The sequence below is a fragment of the Geotrypetes seraphini genome, chromosome 2 (assembly GCF_902459505.1).
Source record: "Geotrypetes seraphini chromosome 2, aGeoSer1.1, whole genome shotgun sequence".
Classification (NCBI taxonomy): Eukaryota; Metazoa; Chordata; class Amphibia; order Gymnophiona; family Dermophiidae; genus Geotrypetes; species Geotrypetes seraphini.
The window spans coordinates 421072934-421093295 of record NC_047085.1 but is presented as its reverse complement, the minus strand read 5'-3'; the positions used below and the strand labels follow the sequence as shown (position 1 = coordinate 421093295).

The window sequence follows — 20362 nt, the reverse complement described above, 5'->3', positions numbered from 1 at the left end:
AGTCAAAGCCAGGAAGATGCTTGGGTGCATAAGAAGAATGGCCATTAGGAAAAGGGAGGTGATAATGCCTTTGTATACATCTCTGGTGAGGCCCCATTTGGAATACTGTGTGCAATTTTGGAGACATCTTCAAAAAGATATAAATAGGATGGAGTTGGTACAGAGGGCTGCTACAAAACTGGTTAGTGGCCTTTGTCATAAATCGTATGGGGACAGACTTAAAGAACTTAATGTATACACTGGAAGAAAGACAGGAAAGAGGGGATATGATAGACATTTAAATATCTCTGTGGTGTTAATATACAGGAGTTGAGTCTTTTTCAAGTGAAGGAAAACTCCGGAAGGAGATGGCATAGAATGAAGTTAAGAGGCGATAGGCTCAGGAGTAATGTAAGAAAAGGAGAAATTAGGTTCTTACCTGCTAATTTACTTTCTTTTAGCTTCTCCAGACCAGTAGAGGTTAATCTTTACGAATGGGTATATATCCAATCATGACCAGCAGGTGGAGACTGAAAACAAAACTGTGGGACAGTATATAATATACTCCCTAGAGAATGACACGGTGAAAAAATTGGTCCCCGTCACCGCCCCGTCCCCGTCTCACCATCCCCGTCACCGCCCCGTCCCCGTCTCACCATCCCCGTCACCGCCCCGTCCCCGTCTCACCATCCTCTTCACCGCCCCGTCACCGCCACTGCCACCCCATTCACCGCCCCGTCACCGCCACTGCAATCCCATTCACTTTTCTTTATTTACGTATAAAGGAAACATTCTTTAAAACTTTAAAACTTAGTTAAATATTAGTTAATAACTATACAAAAACAAAACACGCAGAGAAAAAATTAATTAATATAAATTCTCAAAACTGACACATTTTGATCACTAAATTTAAAATAGTTATTTTTCATACAGTTTTTCAATCACTAATCTTCCACCACCCCTGGGGCTAGCAATGCAAAAACAAACACGACATGTACTTTAAATGCTTACAATGTTAGCCTATATGGTAAGTAGACGCGGCCGCTGTACGGACCTCACGGACCTGACGGACCTCGCGGATCTAAACCCGTACGGCCTTAAAAAGCTGAGGTCCGTGTTGGTCCGTGTCCGTGCCGCTTGTAGTTTCTGTCGCTGACAGACCTTGATGAGATTTTTGCACTGACGGATCCGTCTCAGCATAGGGAGGGAAAAGTGTTAGGATCCGTCAGCGCTAAAAATCTCTTCGAGGTTTGTCAGAGCCAGAGACTCGTGCTGGAGTTTGGAGACTTCTTTTCCATAACACACGTCCAAAACCTATGTCCCCGCTCTCTTGGCTTCTGCTTTGCTACTCCAGCACGAGTCTCTGGCTCTGACAGACCTCGAAGAGATTTTTAGCGCTGACGGATCCTAACACTTTTCCCTCCCTATGCTGAGACTGATCCGTCAGCGCTAAAATCTCATCAAGGTCTGTCAGCGACAGACAGTACAAGCTGCACGGACACGGACCGACACAGACGGACCTCAGCTTTTTAAGGCCGTACGGGTTTAGATCCGCGAGGTCCGTCAGGTCCGTGAGGTCCGCGTTTTACCCCTTCCCCGCTGTACCTAATCGCGGCAAAGATCTCCCTGCCGTGATTAGCATAGTGACCGCGGCTACGGCTGCAAGTCTCCCCTCCCCCCAGCGATCACGGCAGGAGGGCACCCAACCCCTCCTGTAGACCCCCCCAACGGCCCTCCCGACAATCGCAGCAGAAGGGTACCCAACCCCTCCTGCCGGTCCTCCCAATGGCCTCCCCTAAGATCGCCGGCAGGAGGGTACCCAACCCCTCCTGCTGGACCCCCCCCCCAACGAACCCTCCCACCCCGGAACCCCCTTAGTCTTACTTTCCAAGTTGGACCGGACGGCTCCTCACACGTATGGCCAGCAGGCTTGCCTCCGTCCAAATGAGGCGGGCCCGCCCCTACCCTGCCCAACCCACAGGATCCTAGGGCCTGATTGGTCTAGGCACCTAAAGCCACTCCCGCTATAGGAGGGGCCTTAGGTGCTTGGGCCAATCAGGCCCTAGGATCCTGTGGGTTAGGCAGGGGGGGGGAGGGGCGGGCCCGCCTCATTTGGACGGAGGCAGGCCTGCTGGCCAGACGAGCGAGGAGCTGTCCGGTCCAACTTGGAAAGTAAGACTAAGGGGGTTCCGGGGTGGGAGGGTTCGTTGGGGGGGGGGGTCCAGCAGGAGGGGTTGGGTACCCTCCTGCCGGCGATCTTAGGGGAGGCCATTGGGAGGACCGGCAGGAGGGGTTGGGTACCCTTCTGCTGCGATTGGCAGGAAGGGTTGATCTGACAAATGAGGAGCACGGTGAAACACAGGTAAATAGCGGTTCCTAGAAGGGGGTACATTGGCCCGCGGGGACAAACCTGTTCACCGTTTCCGCGGTCGGTGAATGGCCTTGTCCCCGTCACCGCAGCGACTGCTAGTTTTCTTCCCCGTTTTCGGCGGTGACCCGCGGCTTAAATGCGGTGGCCGCGGGTAAACCGCCACCGTGTCATTCTCTAATACTCCCTTCTCTATTTACATCAGTCTGCCGAATAGCCAAGCAGAAGAACTGGAAACAGAAATAAACAATACTCCGAACAGGAGTAGCAACTAATATACCCAAATGCTGTTGGAAAATGCAGAGGAGAAATACCAGAAGGAAAATGTCCCCACAGCTCGCCAGCTAAGCCAGCCGAGCCACAGCCGCTGTTCTTTAATTCTCCCCGGCCCTAGAAAAATACTAGAACCCGCAGCAAAAAACAAAAACTGCCCGCGAAACAGCCCCAACAACAACAGACAGGGTGGGGACCTCTACTGGTCTGGAGAAGCTAAAAGAAAGTAAATTAGCAGGTAAGAACCTAATTTCTCCTTCTTTAGCACTCTCCAGACCAGTAGAGGTTAATCTTTATGAATGGGACGTACCAAAGCAGTCCCTCACACGGGCGGGACCCCCGAAGGGCTGACACCAGAACACACACACCGAACACCGCGTCCTGACGCGCCAGAACATCTACCTGAAAGAGTCTGACAAAGGAATACAAGGAAGACCAAACCGCAGCCTTACAAATGTCCACTGGAGGCACGAGCGACGACTCAGCCCAAGAAGCCGCCTGACCCCGAGTAGAATGAGCTTTGAGAAACTCCGGAACGGGCTGCTGCCCCAGAAGAGAAGCGGAAGCAATAGTCTCCTTGATCTAGCATGCAATAGTAGCCTTAGAAGCGCCAGCCCCCCTAAGAGGACCAGTCAGAAGGACAAAGAGATGATTTTATTTCCTGATCTCCTGGGTCCACTGCACATAAGAGCGAAGGACCCGACCAACATCCAACTTGCGCAGCTGTCTTTGCTCAGAAGAGCCCTCCCAACTACCCAAGACCGGGAGGATCACAGATTGATTGACATGAAAAGGAAAAACTACTTTCGGCAGAAAAAGAAGGAACAGGCCTCAAGACAACCTGCTCCCTAGAAAACTCCAAGAAGGGAGCCCTACAAGAGAAAACCTGTAGCTCAGAAACATGCCTAGCGGAAGAAATGTCCACCAAAAAGACCGTCTTCAGAGTAAGGTCCTTCAAAGAGCAGCCGCCCAACGGTTCGAAGGGCGGGTGCATCAGAATAGAGAGAACCAGACTGAGATTCCAAGAGGGAACAGAGGGCCGCACGGGAGGCCTGAGCACCTTGGCCGCCCGCAAAAAGCGAATCACATCTGGAATGGCTGTCAAACGTTGTCCTGTCACAAACCCCCGAAAGGCTGACAAGGCAACAAGCTGAACCCAGAGAGAAGCCGAAGCCAGGCCTCTATCCAGGCCATCTTGCAAGAACTCTAGGATGTTAGGCACAGAAATGCGAAGAGAGACCACTCCCCGCGCCAGGCACCACCCCTCAAAGAAGTGCCAAATCCACACAGAAGCCTGAGAGGTAGAAAGCCTCCAGGACCCCAAGAGTGTAGAAATCACCCTATCTGAATACCCCTTCTTACCAAGGCGACCCCTATCAAAAGCCAAGCCGTAAGACAGAAGGGAGACGGGTCGAACATGGGAATGGGACCCTGCATCAGAAGGTCGTCCAAGGGAGGCAGAGGAAGAGGATCCGCCACCAGAGTGTCACCAGATCTGCGTATCACAGATGTCGAGGCCAATCTGGAGCCACCAGAACCACCAGACCCGGATGGCGAACAATGCGGAGAAGAACTCTGCCCACTAATGGCCACGGAGGGAACATGCACAACAGCCCCTCTGTTGGCCATGGTTGAACCAGAGCATCCAGACCCTCAGCCAGTCCATCCCTGCGACGACTGAAGAAGCGGAACACCTCGGCATTGCCACTTGTGGCCATCAGGTCCATCAGGGACTGACCCCAAGCCTGCTCTATCAACTGAAAAGCCACGTGGCTGAGACACCACTCTCTGGGATCTAAGATGTGACTGAGGAAGTTCGCCTGAATATTCTCCACCCCAGCCATGTGAGAGGCAGAGAGGTCCAGAAGGCGTGACTCCGCCCCAAAGCATGAGCCGAGCCGCCTCCTCCACCACCTGAGCGCTCTTGGTGCCTCAATGATTGACATAAGCCACCGCTGTGGCATTGTCAGACAGGACTCTGACCGACTTGCCCATCAAGAGGGAGTGGAAGGCTAACAGCGCCAGAGGGACGGCTCTGGTCTCCAACACGTTGATCGACCAGGACGCCTCCTCCATGGACCAGGTGCCCTGAGCTGAGTGACCTAGACACTGAGCCCCCCCAACCGAGGAGACTGGCATCCGTGAGAAGCACCGTCCACTGCGATAGATCCAGACTCATCCTCTGGACCAGATGAGAGGTCTGGAGCCACCAATGAAGACTGCAGCGCGCCAAGCCTCACAGAGGGACAGGGACCTCCAAACTGTGCTCTGGGGTGACCATCTACGGAGCAGAGCATACTGAAGAGACACATGTGGGCCCACGCCCACCTCACAACATCCAGGAACGCTGCCATCGACCCCAAGACTTGGAGGAAATACTGTGCCCGAGGACACCGGGACGCCAAAACAAGGCGAATCTGAGATTGCAATTTGCTTACCCGGGCCTCTGGAAGGAAGACCTTCCCCAAGGAGGTGTCAAACAGAACCCCGAGGTACTCCAGATGCTGAGCGGGGACCAACCGACTCTTGGAAAGGTTGACCACCCAGCCCAGTGACCGGAGAAACTCAACCACCCGAGCCGTAACTCGGGCGCTCTCCTGCAACGACTTCGCCCGAATCAACCAGTCATCCCAGTAGGGTTGCACCAGAATGCCCTCTGACTGCAATGCCGCCGTGACGACCACCATCAACTTGGTGAACGTCCGGGGAGTCGTGGCCAGGCCCAAGGGAAGCACACAGAACTGAAAGTGCAGACCCAACATCGCAAAGCAAAGAAAGAGCTGAGGAGAGGTCCGAATGGAAACAGGCAAGTAGGCCTCCGCCAGAGCGAGAGAAGTCAGGAACTCCCCCGGCTGAACCGCCAGAAGGACAGACTGCAGTGTGTCATGCGAATAAAAGGGAATTCTGAGAGTCCTGTTGACCTTGGTTTAAACCAAGGATGGGCCGAAAGGTCCCCTCCCTTTAGGGCCCCACAAAGGAAATGGCGTACCAGCCGATACCACACTCCTGAGGGGACACTGGACAACTGCTTTGAGATCTAGCAAGCGCTGAAGGGTCTGGCGAAAGGCTAGCGTCTCCCATGCCACCTGACATGGAGAGCCTAGATATGATCCGGCAGAGAGCGGGCAAAATTCAAGTACATAACCGTCCCGCACTACCACCAGGACCCACTGATCGTACGTGATCTCGGCCCACTTGGGAAACAAGTTACGAAGCCGGGCACCCACGGGAACCAAAGGGGGTGCCGGCAAAGAGCCATCGCGCAGGACAGGCAGCAGGGGAACCGGGGGGGGGGGGGGGGGAACTCCCAGCCCCCCGACGGGCCCCCTGAAAGGACTGCATGCGCTAAGCCAACCGACCCCGGGGAAAAACCGAAGCCTGGAAAGAAGCAGTCCCATGCCCCAGGTGAAACTTGCGAAATTCCCGCAGACGCCCCCCGGCAATGTCAACCCGAGACGCCGGGCGGGCACGGTCCTCAGACAGACGGGGCACATCAGAGTCTGTCAGAGTCTGAACCACCGGATCTAAGTCCTCTCCAAACAAAAACAACCCCCGAAAGGGAAATTTTGGGAAGTTCAGTTCTGGACGCGGCAACCGCCGACCAAGCGCGAAGCCACAAGGTACAGCGTGCGGCCACCAAAAGTCCCAGACTTAGCCGTACCAAGTCACAAAGAACAACCGAGAGGAACGAGGCAGTCATCTCAATCTTCACCACCTCCTGATCCACCAAGGACCAGTCATCAGACTCACGATCCAGGACACGCTCAGACCACCGAAACACGGTGCGAGCCACCAGCCCCACACAAATAGCCGCCTGGACCCCCAAGGCAGAGACATCAAAATTATACTTAAGAAGTGTCTCTAACGTACGCTCCTCAGAGACCCTAAGAGCAGAACCGTCCATAACAGGCACAGTATGCCGCTTAGTAAGTGCCGAGACCACCGCGTCCCCCATTGGCGAAATTAAGGTAGCCCTATCCCTCTCCGGGATGGGATACCCATGAGCCAAGGCGCACACCAAACGAAACGGCGCCCGTAGGCCACTGCGCCAGCACAAAATCCCGAAAATCCTGACGCACAGGAAAAGAGCGGGAAACAGGACAGACCTCCTGAAGCAGAGGGGCCCCCATACGCGGGGTCTCCGTTGGCGCAACTTCAAAAATGCAGCACCAAGGAGACCTGCTACATCAGGTCTAAAAACTCATCCCTCTGAATAAAAAGCGCACCACGGACGCATCTGCTCTGGAAGACGGGAAACCCGCCGCCCCGCTGCCAGCGGGCGTCCCCTCTAGAGGATCCTGGAAGCCCGCCAAAGCGGCCAGGTCCTCAATCATGCCAACACGCTCCTCCGACCACCAATTTGCAATCCAAGCCCCCCCGCGGGCGCTTAGATGAGGAAGGAGGAAGAGGGGACGCCAAACGAAAAGAGGGAGGCAAAGCCATAGGGGGCGCGGAGGGAAACCACCCCCGAAACCCCCCAGGTGCACGTGGGACCCCCAATTATCTGCACAAAGAAAGAAATTAAATTGGGGGCAAAAAAACCCCTGGGGGTCCCCAGGGACTCCCTGCCCCAGCAGGGGTCCTTGCTGAAACCTGCCCCTGTGTTTGCAATACAGGGGGAAGGTCACCTGAGGTTTCAGACAAAATGGAGGGGCCAGACAGAGAAAATGGCGAAGTTCCCGCCAAAAATGCTCCCTCCATGGCCTGTAGCGGCTGAGAAGCCTGAACAGTCCCAGCCGCTAAAACAGGCAAGTCGGCATCAGCTGTCAAAAAATCAGCTGAGAGGGAATCCTTCGGGGAATCCCTCCGTGGGCGGTTGGGGAAGACCGGGCTTCCCCACTGCTCCCAGCTGACTCGCGAGGCACCATCGGTGGGGAGCTCTGGGCGCCTGCAGCCGCTGCCGACAGAGCTCCACCACCTCACCGGCCCAAACTACCGAGATCAGTCCGGCCGCGAGTGCCTCGCGGCTGGACCGAATTGTGTCCCACTCCCCCGGAGAAGGGCACAATTGCTCCATACGCGACCTAGCTAGAAACAAAGTGCCAGTTAGATGAAAAAATACTGTAAAAAACAGTAAACTGACAGGGAAGCAACCCTGCAGACCGGCACTATCTCAGGATTTTTTTTTTTTTTTACAGAACAGACTCCACAGGCTCTCGAAGCAATATGCCTTGCTTGATTTAGGGGGCAAGGCTTACTGCTGAGGCTCCTCTAAAAAAATGTGGGGAGGTGGAGGAAGTGGGGGGAGGGACCCCGCTCGAGACCCGCCGGGTTTGACACCCACGAGGTCGGACGGACCCCCAAACAGGGCCCGCCCAAGCTCCGTCCGGCCAAAAACAGGGATTAGAAACCCCCTAAACAAATTCCAACAGCCCTACCAAGGGAGATGGGCACAGATCACTCAACACCTGCTGGAGACTGAAAGAAGACTGATGTAAATAGAGAAGGGAGTATATTATATACTGTCCCACAGTTTTGTTTTCAGTCTCCACCTGCTGGTCATGATTGGATATATACCCATTCGTAAAGATTAACCTCTACTGGTCTGGAGAGTGCTAAAGAATATGTTTTTACAGAAAGGGTGGTAGATGCGTGGAATAGTCTCCAGGTGGAGGAGGTGGAAATGAAGACTGTATTGATCTCTTAGGTAGAAGAGGAGATAATGGATGGTGTGGATGGACCGACTGGATGGACCATTTGGCCTTTATCTGCCATCATGTTTCTATGTTGGAACAACTCTATAAAAAATAAGGAATGTCTGGTAACAAATGAACAAATCAAAGTCCCTGTCAAGTCTATATTTCAAAATTTTAGGATCATTTTAAATTGTGAATGTCTCAAATTCTTGGATAGCTCTAAAGTTTCCTTTTAGCATCCTGATAAAAATCATACTGATGCAGTGATATGACCTACAAATTTGTTTCTCCCCTAGGAATGTTACAATGCAAATGGCACAAAGAACAGCAAAGGTGTCTGAAAGGGGATAGATTCCGTACGAACATAAGGAAGTTCTTCTTCACCCAAAGAGTGGTAGAAAACTGGAACACTCTTCCGGAGTCTGTCATAGGGGAAAACACCCTCCAGGGATTCAAGACAAAGTTAGACAAGTTCCTGCTGTACCAGAACATACGCAGGTAGGACTAGTCTCAGTTAGGGCGCTGGTTTTTGACCAGAGGGCTGCCGCGTGAGTGGACTGCTGAGCACGATGGATCACCCAGCAGTGGCAATTCTTATGTTCTTATGACTTTATTCCTAACATTTTAGTTATTTGATAACATTCAGATATCGACTTCCTGCTGAGTAACCTGTTCCAGTATACTTGAATATAAATCAAGGTAACATTTTTTCCCCCAAAAAGGAGGCAACCAGGTTGACTTGAATATAAACTTGAGGTTAGAAATTTGAGTCATTGTGGTGAGCTACTCTACAAAGCTTAGATATCCTTGTCATGTTTTTACATGCTTATTTACTACTCTCCTGCTTTCCCCTCTCCCACTGACTAATACAGCTGCTATCCTTCCCCCTCCCGATTATTGATTCTGTCTTTCCCTTTCCTTCCTCCATGACTGATGCTACTGCTGTCCTTCTCTACCCCCACCCAATGATTGATGCTACAGCTGTCTTTTCCTTCTCCCCATGACTTAACTGGAATGACTGGATAGGCCAATTGGTTATTATCTGCCATAACTTCATGACTAGGCAATACAAGTTTGTTCTTTATGAAGCTATTCTGGAGGAGATATTCAAGGAAAATTGTGCATTTAACCCTCATAGGTGGTATGGAGGACAAAGCCTCCCATATACTGACGTACTTGTAGAAGACAATGAATTGGTATAGTTACAACTTCTTTAGACACAGAATACAATTGAAAAATAGATCTAAATTTTTTCTTGCTTCCCGATGCATGGGTATAGTAATAGAGGATTTTAGAGATCATCTGCACAAATTTGCATATGAAAATTCCACTGGTCAACAGGCATTTTGCTACTGGAATTCTGTCACCTGTACCTTAATAAGGACTACATGCTGACTCTAAATCTGAAAACAGTTTTCGTCTATCAAATGCTGTTTTTAATTATGCGTCAGTTTGTTTACACTTCTCCCTCCCCATTCGCAGTTTCTCCATTTGCGGTTTCATATAATCGCGATTTTTTTCTGGGGAGGGGAAAAATAAAAAAAGCAGTCTTAATTTTAAAATAACCCATATTTTTTTCCTCCCTGCCGCCTTCCCGGCCTTACCTGGTGGTCTAGAGGGCTTTCGGGGCAGGAGCGATTTTCCTACGCTCCTTCCCCGTGCAGATCACCATGAGGAAATGGCTGCTGTGAGTTCCCGTAGTCTCTTGAGACTACGTCGGGAACTCCCTACAGTCATTTCCTCATGGCGATCTGCATGGGGCAGGAGCGTAGGAAGATCGCTCCTGCCCCGAAAGCCCTCTAGACCACCAGGTAAGGCCGGGAAGGCGGCAGGGAGGTGGGGGTGGGTCAGAGCCGGATAATCGCGGTTTTTCGCCATTCGCAGTCTGGCTCTGCCTGTATCCCCCGTGATTCAAAAGCAACAAACCACACTGTTTCAATTAACAATATAATTCAACAATAAACAGAACCCAACTGACATTGTTGCCTTGTTTCTCAAGTAAGCATACACTAAGACTTTGTACCTTTTCTTAGATTGTGACACAAATATATACAAGTTTGGTAACCTTCACGGTTGCAGGTAGCTTATATATTTATTTAGGTACAGTAGGTATATTTCCATTTCTGGAGGGCTCACAATTTAAAGGAAAAACTGAATTAAAGTGGGATTTGAACCAGGGTCCGTTGGTTTCAAGTCCACCGCTTTAACCACTAGGCTACTACTCACACTTGTTTCCTACTTTTGTCAGAATGCCTTAATCCCCAAGATGGTCAGCTGCCTAATCAGAGCATCTTTTTTCACCCTGGACATAATTGAAACAGGTCTAACAAACTTAGGATGTTCTAAATCTAAGACTTGGATATTTCTTCCTGTTCGATTACCCTTGTTGGACGTCCTTTTCTGGACCCTCCCTAGTCTTGCCCAAAACATGTTCCCTATCCATCCCCAATACGCTCCTTTACTATTTGTATGAACTGCTGTGTTGGATATTTTTTCCTTTCTTTCCAAAATTGCTAGTTGGACATTTTTGGCAGATAGATGTCTCAAAATGTCCAAAAAAATGTCTATGTGCTTTGAAAATGAGCAACTTAGTTTTGCAAGTATGATTTAAAATATACTAAAAACACTGATTTTACCATATTGTTTATTTTTCTGAATTTCTGTTGATGTAACCAACAAAAATTAAATAGACCCCAATTGTTTTAGTAAGAAATTCACTCTCATTTGGTATGCTTATTAAATTTGCTGGCTAATGTCTTATTCTTTTACTAAATCTTAGCATACGGTAAATTCTAGGAAACCCCTAGGTATATAAGTAATGGGCTTCTTAGCACTTAGTGTATGGTAATGTCTGTCAGCACATGCTAAGCTTTAGTAAAGGGGCCCCAAAAGCAAATAAGCTCTCACTAACCAGACTAACAATTAAAAAACTTACCAAAATCAGTTTGGGTTGTAGCTTAAGTGAGGTGGGAATTTTAGGGGCCAAACAAGATGATTTTACTAGGACAGCTGCAGAAGGCTCTATATTCAGCCTCTTCCTCAGGCATCTGGGAATCTGAAATGATTAACATGATTTGTTGTTTATTATATGTGATACATTGGAAATAATAAATATCGAAGCAGTTTACAAATTTATGCATTCAAATAATTTTTAAAAATAGTAACAGCAAAATAAAATAGTAAGTATACAAGTATATCAATTGTTTTATCTAATTTAGTTAACATATGTAGCATATTGAAAATGAAAAAAATTCTTAAAAAATATACTGATCTACAGTTATTCATAACACAAAGAAATATGCTTCAAAAGTAATACATTTTAACAAATACTTCTATTCTGTGTTCATGGAATTAAATCATAGAGATTGTCTGGCAAAGTTACACACGAAAATGTAGAGTAGATTCCGTGCCATTCACGGAGGAAAGTGTTTATGAACAACTTGAAAAATTGAAGGTGGACAAAGCAATGGGTCTGGACGGGATCTATTCCAGGAAATTGAGGGAGCTCAGAGAGGTTCTGAGGGGTCCTATTAAAGATTTGTTCGACACATCTCTGGAAACAGGAGTGGTTCCTGGGGATTGGATAAGAGCAGATGTGGCCCCTATTCACAAAAGTGGTCGCAGAGATGAAGCCTCACTTTGGTTTTTGGAAAAATAATGGAAGCATTGCTAAAAGAAAGGATAGTGAAATTCCTAGAATATAATGGGTTACAGCAGGGGTGCCCAATACGTCGATCGCGATCGACCGGTAGCTCAGGAAGGCAACGTGAGTCGATCGCGGAGCCTAACCCGGGCTCCGTGATAGACTAGTGTTGTCGTCCTGATCTACCGGGCCGATCAGCCTTCCTCGGTGTTCTCCCTAGGGCCTTTTAGCTGCTGCCGCCGCTGTTGAACATTAAAAAAAAAAAACCGGCTTGGAGATTTCAGCCCGTAGCGAACTTATGCTCCGGCTCTAAAGTGTGCGTGCCGGCTTCTCTTCTCTTCCCTCCGAAACCGGAAGTTATGTCGGGGGGGGGGGGGCGGGGGAGAAGGGAAGCCGGCATGCACATGTTGAGAGCCCTGAAGCAAGCGTTCGCTACGGGCTAAGGCGGGAGACATGTTAGTGAAGCATTTCCTCTTCTTGCTGCCGGGTCCTGCCTACTTTCTGTTTCCGCAAAGGCAGGACCCGGCAGCATTTCTCCCAACAGCTCGGTCGCGATGCTGGTCGACCGAAGCAGGGAGAGGTTGGGGCGGTGTCGGTTTTCGGGCCTGTTATTGGTGGCGGTTTGGGTCCTGGTCCCCGGTGGCAGTTTGGGTCCTGGTCCCCGGTGGCAGTTTGGGTCCTGGTCCCTGGTGGCAGTTTGGGTCCTGGTCCCCGATGGCAGTTTGGGTCCTGGTCCCCGATGGCAGTGGCAGTGGCTTGGGGGAGGGCAGGGAGAAAGAAAGTAAAAGGGCAGGCAGGGAGACAGAAGCAAAGAAGAGAAACAGAAAAAAAAAGAAAGGGAGGCAGAGAGAAAGAAAGGGCAGGGAGAGAAGAAGAAAAAGTTGGGGGAGGGAATGAGGTCTGGAGGAGAGGAAGCATACAGGCTGAAAGAAGGGAAGAAAGATTGGATGCACAGTCATAAGAAGAAAGTGCAACCAAAGACTCATGAAATCACCAGTCAACAAGGTAGGAAAAATGATTTGATTTTAAATTTAGTGATCAAAATGTGTCTGAATTTATATCTGCTGTCTATATCTGCTGTCTATATTTTACTAAACCGCAATAGCGGTTTTTAGCACAGGGAGCCTATGAGCATTGAGAGCAGCGCTGGGCATTCAGCGCAGCTCCCTGCGGTAAAAACTGCTATCGTGGTTTAGTAAAAAGGGAGGGGGTATATTTGACTATTTTTGTATGGTTGTTACTGAGGTGATAATGCATAGAGTCATCTGCTTTGACCTCTTTGAAAAACCCTGGAATAGGAATGATAATTAACATTTTCTATGTGTACAGTGTGCGTTGTGTTTTTTTAAAATTTTATTGTTGGTAGATCATTTTGACTTGGTCATTTTAAAAGTAGCTCGCAGGCCCAAAAAGTGTGGGCACCCCTGGGTTACAGGATCCAAGGCAACATGGTTAAAGGTAAATCATGCCAAATAAAGTTGATTGAATTTTTTGATTGGGTGACTAAAGAATTGGATCGACATATGTTAGATGTAATTTACTTGGATTTCAGCAAAGCCTTTGACACGATTCCTCAAAGGAGGCTCTTGAAAAAAACTTGAAGGGCTGATGTTAGGACCCAAAAGTGGTGAACTGGATTAGAAACTGGTTGACGGACAGATGCCAGAGGGTGGTGGTTAATGGAATTTGCTCAGAGGAGAGAAAGGCGAATAGTGGAGTCCCTCAAGGTTTGGTGCTGGGGCCAATCATGTTCAATATGTTTGTGAGCGAAGGGTTAGAAGGAAAGGTTTGCCTTTTTGTGGATGATACCAAGATTTGTAACAGAGTAGACACCAAGGAGGGAGTGGAAAACATGAAAAAGGATCTGCAAAAGTTAGAATGGTCTAATATCTGGCAACTAAAATTCAATGCAAAGAAGTGCAGAGTAATGTAATGCATTTGGGGATTAAAAATCAGAAGAAGCCATACGTGCTGGGAGGTGAGAGGCCGATATGCACAGATGAGGAGAGGGACCTTGGGGTGATAGTATCCAAAGATCTAAAGGCAAGGAAACAATATGACAAGGTGGTGGCTGTTGCCAGTAGGATGCTAGAGGCTCTATAGAGAGAGGTGTAACCAGTAAAAGAAAGAAGGTGTTGATGCCCCTGTACAGGTCATTGGTGATGCCCCACTTGAAGTACTGTGTCAATTTTGGAGACCATATCTGGCAAAGGACATAAGAAGACTTAAAGTGGTCCAGAGAAAAGTGACGAAAATGATAGGAGATTTGCACCAAAAGATGTATGAGGAAAGACTGAAAGCCATGAATATATATACCCTAGAAGAAAGAGGGACAGGGAAGATATGATTCAGACGTTCAAATACTTGAAAGGTATTAACATAGAACAAAAATATATTCTAGAGAAAGGAAAATAGTAAAACCATAGGGCATAATTTGAGGTTGAGGGATGTTAGACTCAAAAGTAATGTTAGGAAATTCTTCTTTACGGAAAGGGCGATTGATGCCTGGAATGCGCACCTGAGGGAAGTGGTGGACAGGAAAACGGTGAGAGTTTTCAAAAAGCGTGGGATGAACACAGAGGATCTCTAATTAGAAAATAATGGTACTGTATATATTGAAGAACTAAAGCCAGTACTGGGTAGACTTGCATGATCTGTGTCCTGTATATGACTGGGGAGAACTTCGACAGCTGGTATGGTTTAGAGCAGGGGTGTCAAACTCAATCACATTAAGGGGCCAAAACCTAAAACACAGGCTAAGTCAAGGGCCAGACCCCATCCCCATAATAGTATCAATTGTAATACCATTTTTTCCCATTCATTTTTCATATATACACACAATATAATCTTATTAACACCACATAATGATTAACCACAAAATTAAACTACATAAAGTACATCGTATGCTTCTCAACATTCATTCCTACCAGAACACAGATAACTCCTATGCAAATATGGGACCACAAACTAAAAGTACTAATACATACAAACAAAAAAACTAAGATTCAAGATTCTGCATTAAGTACAACTCTGGAGAAATAGAAACAAATGCATTTCTTTCTCAACAGTGCAAAATATAAACAGCAGATGTAAATTCTCAAAACAGACACAATTCAATCACCTTTAAATTACTGCTTTTGGTGTTTAAAGCTTTAAACTTTAATGAACCCCAATTTATTAACAGATGGCTTATCCCTTATAGTATAACACGATCACTTCGTTCAACTTCATTTAATCTTCTTTCCGTGCCTTCAATTAAAATGATAGGAACTAGAAGACACGACATGTTCTCAGTTATGACCCCGCATTCATGGAATCTTTTACCACAATACATTAGAGAACTAAAAGATCTAACACTGTTTAAAAAAACGTTAAAAACCTTTCTTTTTAAAGATGCGTATGGATCTTAGGACACTAAAAAAATCGATTATTTTTCAACTGCAACCTGGAGTTTTCTTTTTTTTTAAAACAGCTATTATTACCCCTCTACTTGTTCTTCCCTTTTATGTTTTTTCTTCTCTTCTATCAAAAATTGTAACTATTCCCCTTCTTAACCACACATGTCTTGTAAGTCTTACCCACAAAATTATTTAAAGTTATGTCTACACTCAGTCTGTTAAGTTTGTTAAATTTTAACTAACAACAAATTTGTTTTTATGTCAACATTAACATTTATTTGTTTAATTTTATTCATTTATGTTATTATTATTGTACATCGCCTAGTAATTTAAATAGGCGATTCATCAAGAATAAATAAACTTGAATTTGAACTTGAACTAAATTGAAAATAAAATCATTTCCTCTACCTTTGTCTGGCGATTCTGGTTTTCAAACAGATTCTTGTCCTTCTGTAGCCAAACTAGGTCTGTGTACTAAGGCCTGTCGTCCCAGTCCAGTACCACCAAGCCTGGGTGATTCATAATCCTGCGAATGACCCGCCCTATCATGGGCCATGGGGGAAAACATAAGGACATAAGAATTGCCACTGCTGGGTCAGACCAGTGGTCTAACGTGCCCAGCAGTCCACTCACGTGGAGGCCCTTAGGTCAAAGACCAGTGCCCTATTAGAGCCTAGCCTTACCTGAATATGTTCTCTTCCAGTAGGAACTTATCCAACCTTGTCTTGAATCCCTGAAGGGTGTTTTCCCCTATAACAGCCTCCGGATGAGAATTCCAGGTTTCTACCACTCTCTGGCTGAAGAAAAACTTCCTTACATTTGTACGGAATCTTTTCCCTTCTAACTTCAGCGAGCGCCCTCTCGTTCTCTTCACCTTGGAGAGGGTGAACAGTCTCTCTTTCTCTACTGACAATTCCCTTCAATATTTTGAATGTTTCGATCATGTTCCCTTAGTCTTCTCTTCTCAAGGGAGAAGAGGCCCAGTTTCTCTAGTCTCTCAATGTACGGCAACTCCCCCAGTCCCTTAACCATTTTTGTTGCTCTTCTCTGGACCCTTTCCAGTAGTGCTATGTCCTTTTTCATGTACGGCGACCAGTGCTGGACGCAGTATTCCAGGTGGGGGCGTACCATGGCCCGGTATAATGACATGATAACCTTTTCAGATCTGTTTGTGATCCCCTTCTTAATCATTCCTAGCATTCTGTTTGCCCTTTTCGCCGCCGCAGCACATTGTGCTGACGGTTTCATTGACTTGTCTACAAGTTCTCCCAAGTCTCTTTCCTGGGGGCTCTCTCCGAGTATAGCTCTGGACATCCTGTATTCGTGCAAAAGATTTTTGTTACCGACATGCATCACCTTGCACTTATCCACGTTGAACCTCATTTGCCATTTCGCGGCCCATTCCTCGAGTGTATTTATGTCTCTTTGTAGGTCTTTGCAATCCTTCTGTGTCTTCACTACTCTGAATAACTTTGTATCGTCCGAAAATTTAATCACCTCACTCGTTGTGCCAAGTTCTAGGTTGTTTATAAATATGTTGAAGAGCACAGGTCTGAGCACTGAACCCTGCAGCACTCCACTTGTGATGCTTCTTCAGTCCGAGTATTGTTCATTCACCCTCACTCTCTGCTTCCTATCCGCCAACCAGTTTTTAATCCTCATGAGTATATCACCCTCGATTCCATGGCTCGCAATTTTCTGAAGTAGGCGTTCATGCGGAACCTTGTTGAACGCCTTCTGAAAGTATACATACAAGAGCCCTGTCCTAGGTTGAACTAATGCACTTAATCCTGTGCTCCCGGGCTCAAATCATCGGCTATAGAAGCAATCTGCCTTTTTGTTCACTGAGGTCATGAGGTCCATCCGCAGCTGACCCCAGCACAGATCAATGCAGTCAAACACCTATGGAGACAACAACCACTCCCCCAGTTCCAGGGTTGGCTGACTGAGGAAGTTGGCTTGAATGTTCTCCACTCCCACATGGACTGTGGAGATTGCCTGTAGATGGGTCTCCACCCATCAAAACAGGAGATGAGCCTCTAGCCATAACGGAGCAGTTGATGCTCCCTTATCAGTTGACAAGCCACTGCATTAGTATTGTCTGAAAAGACTCTGACCGCTTTCGTAAGAACATAAGAATTGCTGCTGCTGCATCAGACCAGTGGTCTATCATGCCCAGCAGTCCGCTACCGCAACAGCCCTCTGGTCAAAGACCAATGCCCTAACTGAGATTAGCCTTACCTGCGTACGTTCCGGTTCAGCAGGAACTTGTCTTTGTCTTGAATCCCTGGTGGGTGTTTTCCCCTATAACAGCCTCCGGAAGAGCGTTCCAGTTTTCTACCACTGTCTGGGTGAAGAACTTCTTTACGTTTGTACGGAATCTATCCCCTTTTAGCTTTAGAGAATGCCCTCTCGCTCTCTCTACTTTGGAGAGGGTGAACAACCTGTCTTTATCTACCAAGTCTATTCCCTTCATTATTTTGAATGTTTCGATCATGTCCCCTCTCAGTCTCCTCTTTTCAAGGGAGAAGAGGCCCAGTTTCTCTAATCTCTCGCTGTACGGCAACTCCTCCAGCCCCTTAACCATTTTAGTCACTCTTCTCTGGACCCTTTCAAGTAGTACTATGTCTTTCTTCATGTACAGCGACCAGTGCTGGACGCAATATTCCAGGTGAGGGCGTACCATGGCCCGGTACGGCGGCATGATAACATTCTCCGATCTGTTCGCGATTCCCTTTTTAATCATTTCTAGCATTCTGTTTGCCCTTTTCACCACCGCCGCGCATTGCACGGACGGCTTCATCAACTTGTCGACCAGTACTCCCAAGTCTCTTTCCTGGGAGGGTCTCTCGAAGTACAGCACCGTACATCCTGTATTCGTATATAAGATTTTTGTTACCGATATGCATCATCTTACACTTATCCACGTTGAACCTCATTTGCCATGTCGCTGCCAATTTCTCGAGCACGTTTTGTCTCTTCAGTTTATGTCATGTTGCAGGTCTTCGCAATCCTCCTGCATTTTCTCTACTCTGAATAACTCCGTGTCGTCTGCAAATTTAATCACCTCACTTGTCGTACCAATTTCCAGAATGTTTATAAATATGTTGAAGAGCACGGGTCCAAGCACCGAACCCTGTGGCACTCCACTCGTGACGCTTTTCCAGTACAAGTATCGTCCATTTACCCCACTCTCTGTTTCCTATCCGCCAGCCAGTTTTTAATCCACGTGAGTATTTCACCCTTGATTCCATGGCCCGCAATTTTCGAAGTATTCATTCATGAGGAACCTTGTTGAACGACTTCTGAAAATCCAGATATACAATGTCGACTGGGTCACCCTTGTCTATCTGCCTGTTTACTCCCTCCAAGAAGTGCAGCAAGTTCATCAAGCAAGATCTTTCTTTGCTGAAGCTGTGCTGGCTGGTCCTCATCAGATTGTGTCCGTCAAGGTGATCAATGATACGGACCTTTATCAATGCCTCTATCATCTTTCCCGGTACTGAGGTCAGACTCACCTGTCTGTAGTTTCCCGGATCACCCCTCGAACCTTTCTTGAAGATCGGAGTAACATTCACCACCTTCCAGCCTTCCAGAATCCTTCCCGATTTGATTGACAGATTGGCTATTAGTTGAAGCAGTTCAGCTAAAGCCCCTTTCAGTTCCTTGATTATCCTCGGATGGATGCCATCCGGTCCCAGGATTTATCGTTTTTAAGCCTATCAATCTGCCTGCATACCTCTTCTAGACTGACAGTCAACCCTCTTAGGTTCCCGTCTTCGTTTCCTGCGTATAGCCTGTCGGCTTCCGGTATGTTGTGTATATCCTCTTCGGTAAATGTGTTCAGTTTGTCGGTGATGGCTTTGTCCTCCTTTAGCACTCCCTTTATTCCATGTTCATCCAACGGTCCCACCGCTTCCTTCACAGGTTGTTTCCCCTTAATATATCAAAAGAACGGCTTGAAGTTTTATGCCTCCTTGGTTATTTTTTCCTCGCAGTCTCTTTTGGCCCCTCTTACCGCCTTATGGCACCTGCTTTGATGATGTTTGTGCTTTTTCCAGTTTTCGTCCTTTTTTGACCTTTTCCATTCCTTAAATGAGGTCTTCTTGTCTCTCTGATCACTTCCTTCATCGCTACAGTGAGCCACGCCGGTTCCTTGGTCTTTTTCCTCTTGGATCCCTTGTTGATACGTGATATATATAGATTTTACACCTCGGTGACTGTGTCCTTAAAAAGGGACCATGCTTGCTCTAGCGATCTTACAGTGCTTATCCTCTTCTTAATCTTCTTCCCCACCATGAGTCTCATCCCTTCATAATTCCCTTTTCGGAAGTTCAGTGCCGTGGCCGTTGTTTTGGATTGATGTTTTGCCCCTGTGTCTAGGTTGAAATGGATCATAGTGATCACTAGTGCTGCCCGATTTCTGATTCGAATCAATTCACCGATTCACTTTGGGTGAATCGATTCGAATCGATTTGTATTTTTAAAAAATCGGCATCGCTGATTCGGGGCCCAACTCTCCTTCCCGCGCCATTAACCTAAAGCTGCCGCTCCGGCTCTTGGACAGTTTCTGTCTCTGAGGCAGGAGACTGTGTTTCAGCACTATAAGTAGTAGTAGTAGTAGTAGTAGTAGAGATGCGGTGAAATCCACACCAACCATCCATCCCACTCACCAGACTCAGACGCCTACCGACGGGAAGTTGTGGAAAGCTCAGATCCTATCACAGACGAGCTTCAGCTTCTGCTCTGTACTCCTTCCGCTCATGTCTGTGCGCGAGGAAACGCCTGCACTGCCGCGAAGGAAGCTAGAGCCCGGGGCTGCAAGCGCGTAGACAAGATCAAAGGGAAGGGGCAGTGCACAGACAAATGTAGGCTCTAGCCAGGCCGTGACGTTAAAGCTAAAAGCCTGAAGAGCAAGGAGGAGGGATGTCTAAAACCGAGCATCCAAATCACTCAAATGCAGCAAGCAGAGGCTTTCTGACCTCTTTACGTCCCAAAGCAATGTGTGATTTGGTCCTTTGACATCAGTGCGCCCAATCCTATAATGCATCAGAAAGACAGGATT

General features: G+C 47.6%; 1 protein-coding gene across 2 annotated transcripts in view; it reads right to left on the bottom strand.

The window, feature by feature from the left end:
- Window positions 1-20362, bottom strand: part of PEX1 (peroxisomal biogenesis factor 1) — a 157071-nt gene that overhangs the window by 118517 nt on the left and 18192 nt on the right. For both annotated transcript variants that reach the window (XM_033931140.1, XM_033931139.1), the window contains exon 6: window positions 11192-11311. In XM_033931140.1, coding sequence (XP_033787031.1) covers window positions 11192-11311 — 120 coding nt within the window. The remainder of the gene's footprint in view (window positions 1-11191; window positions 11312-20362) is intronic.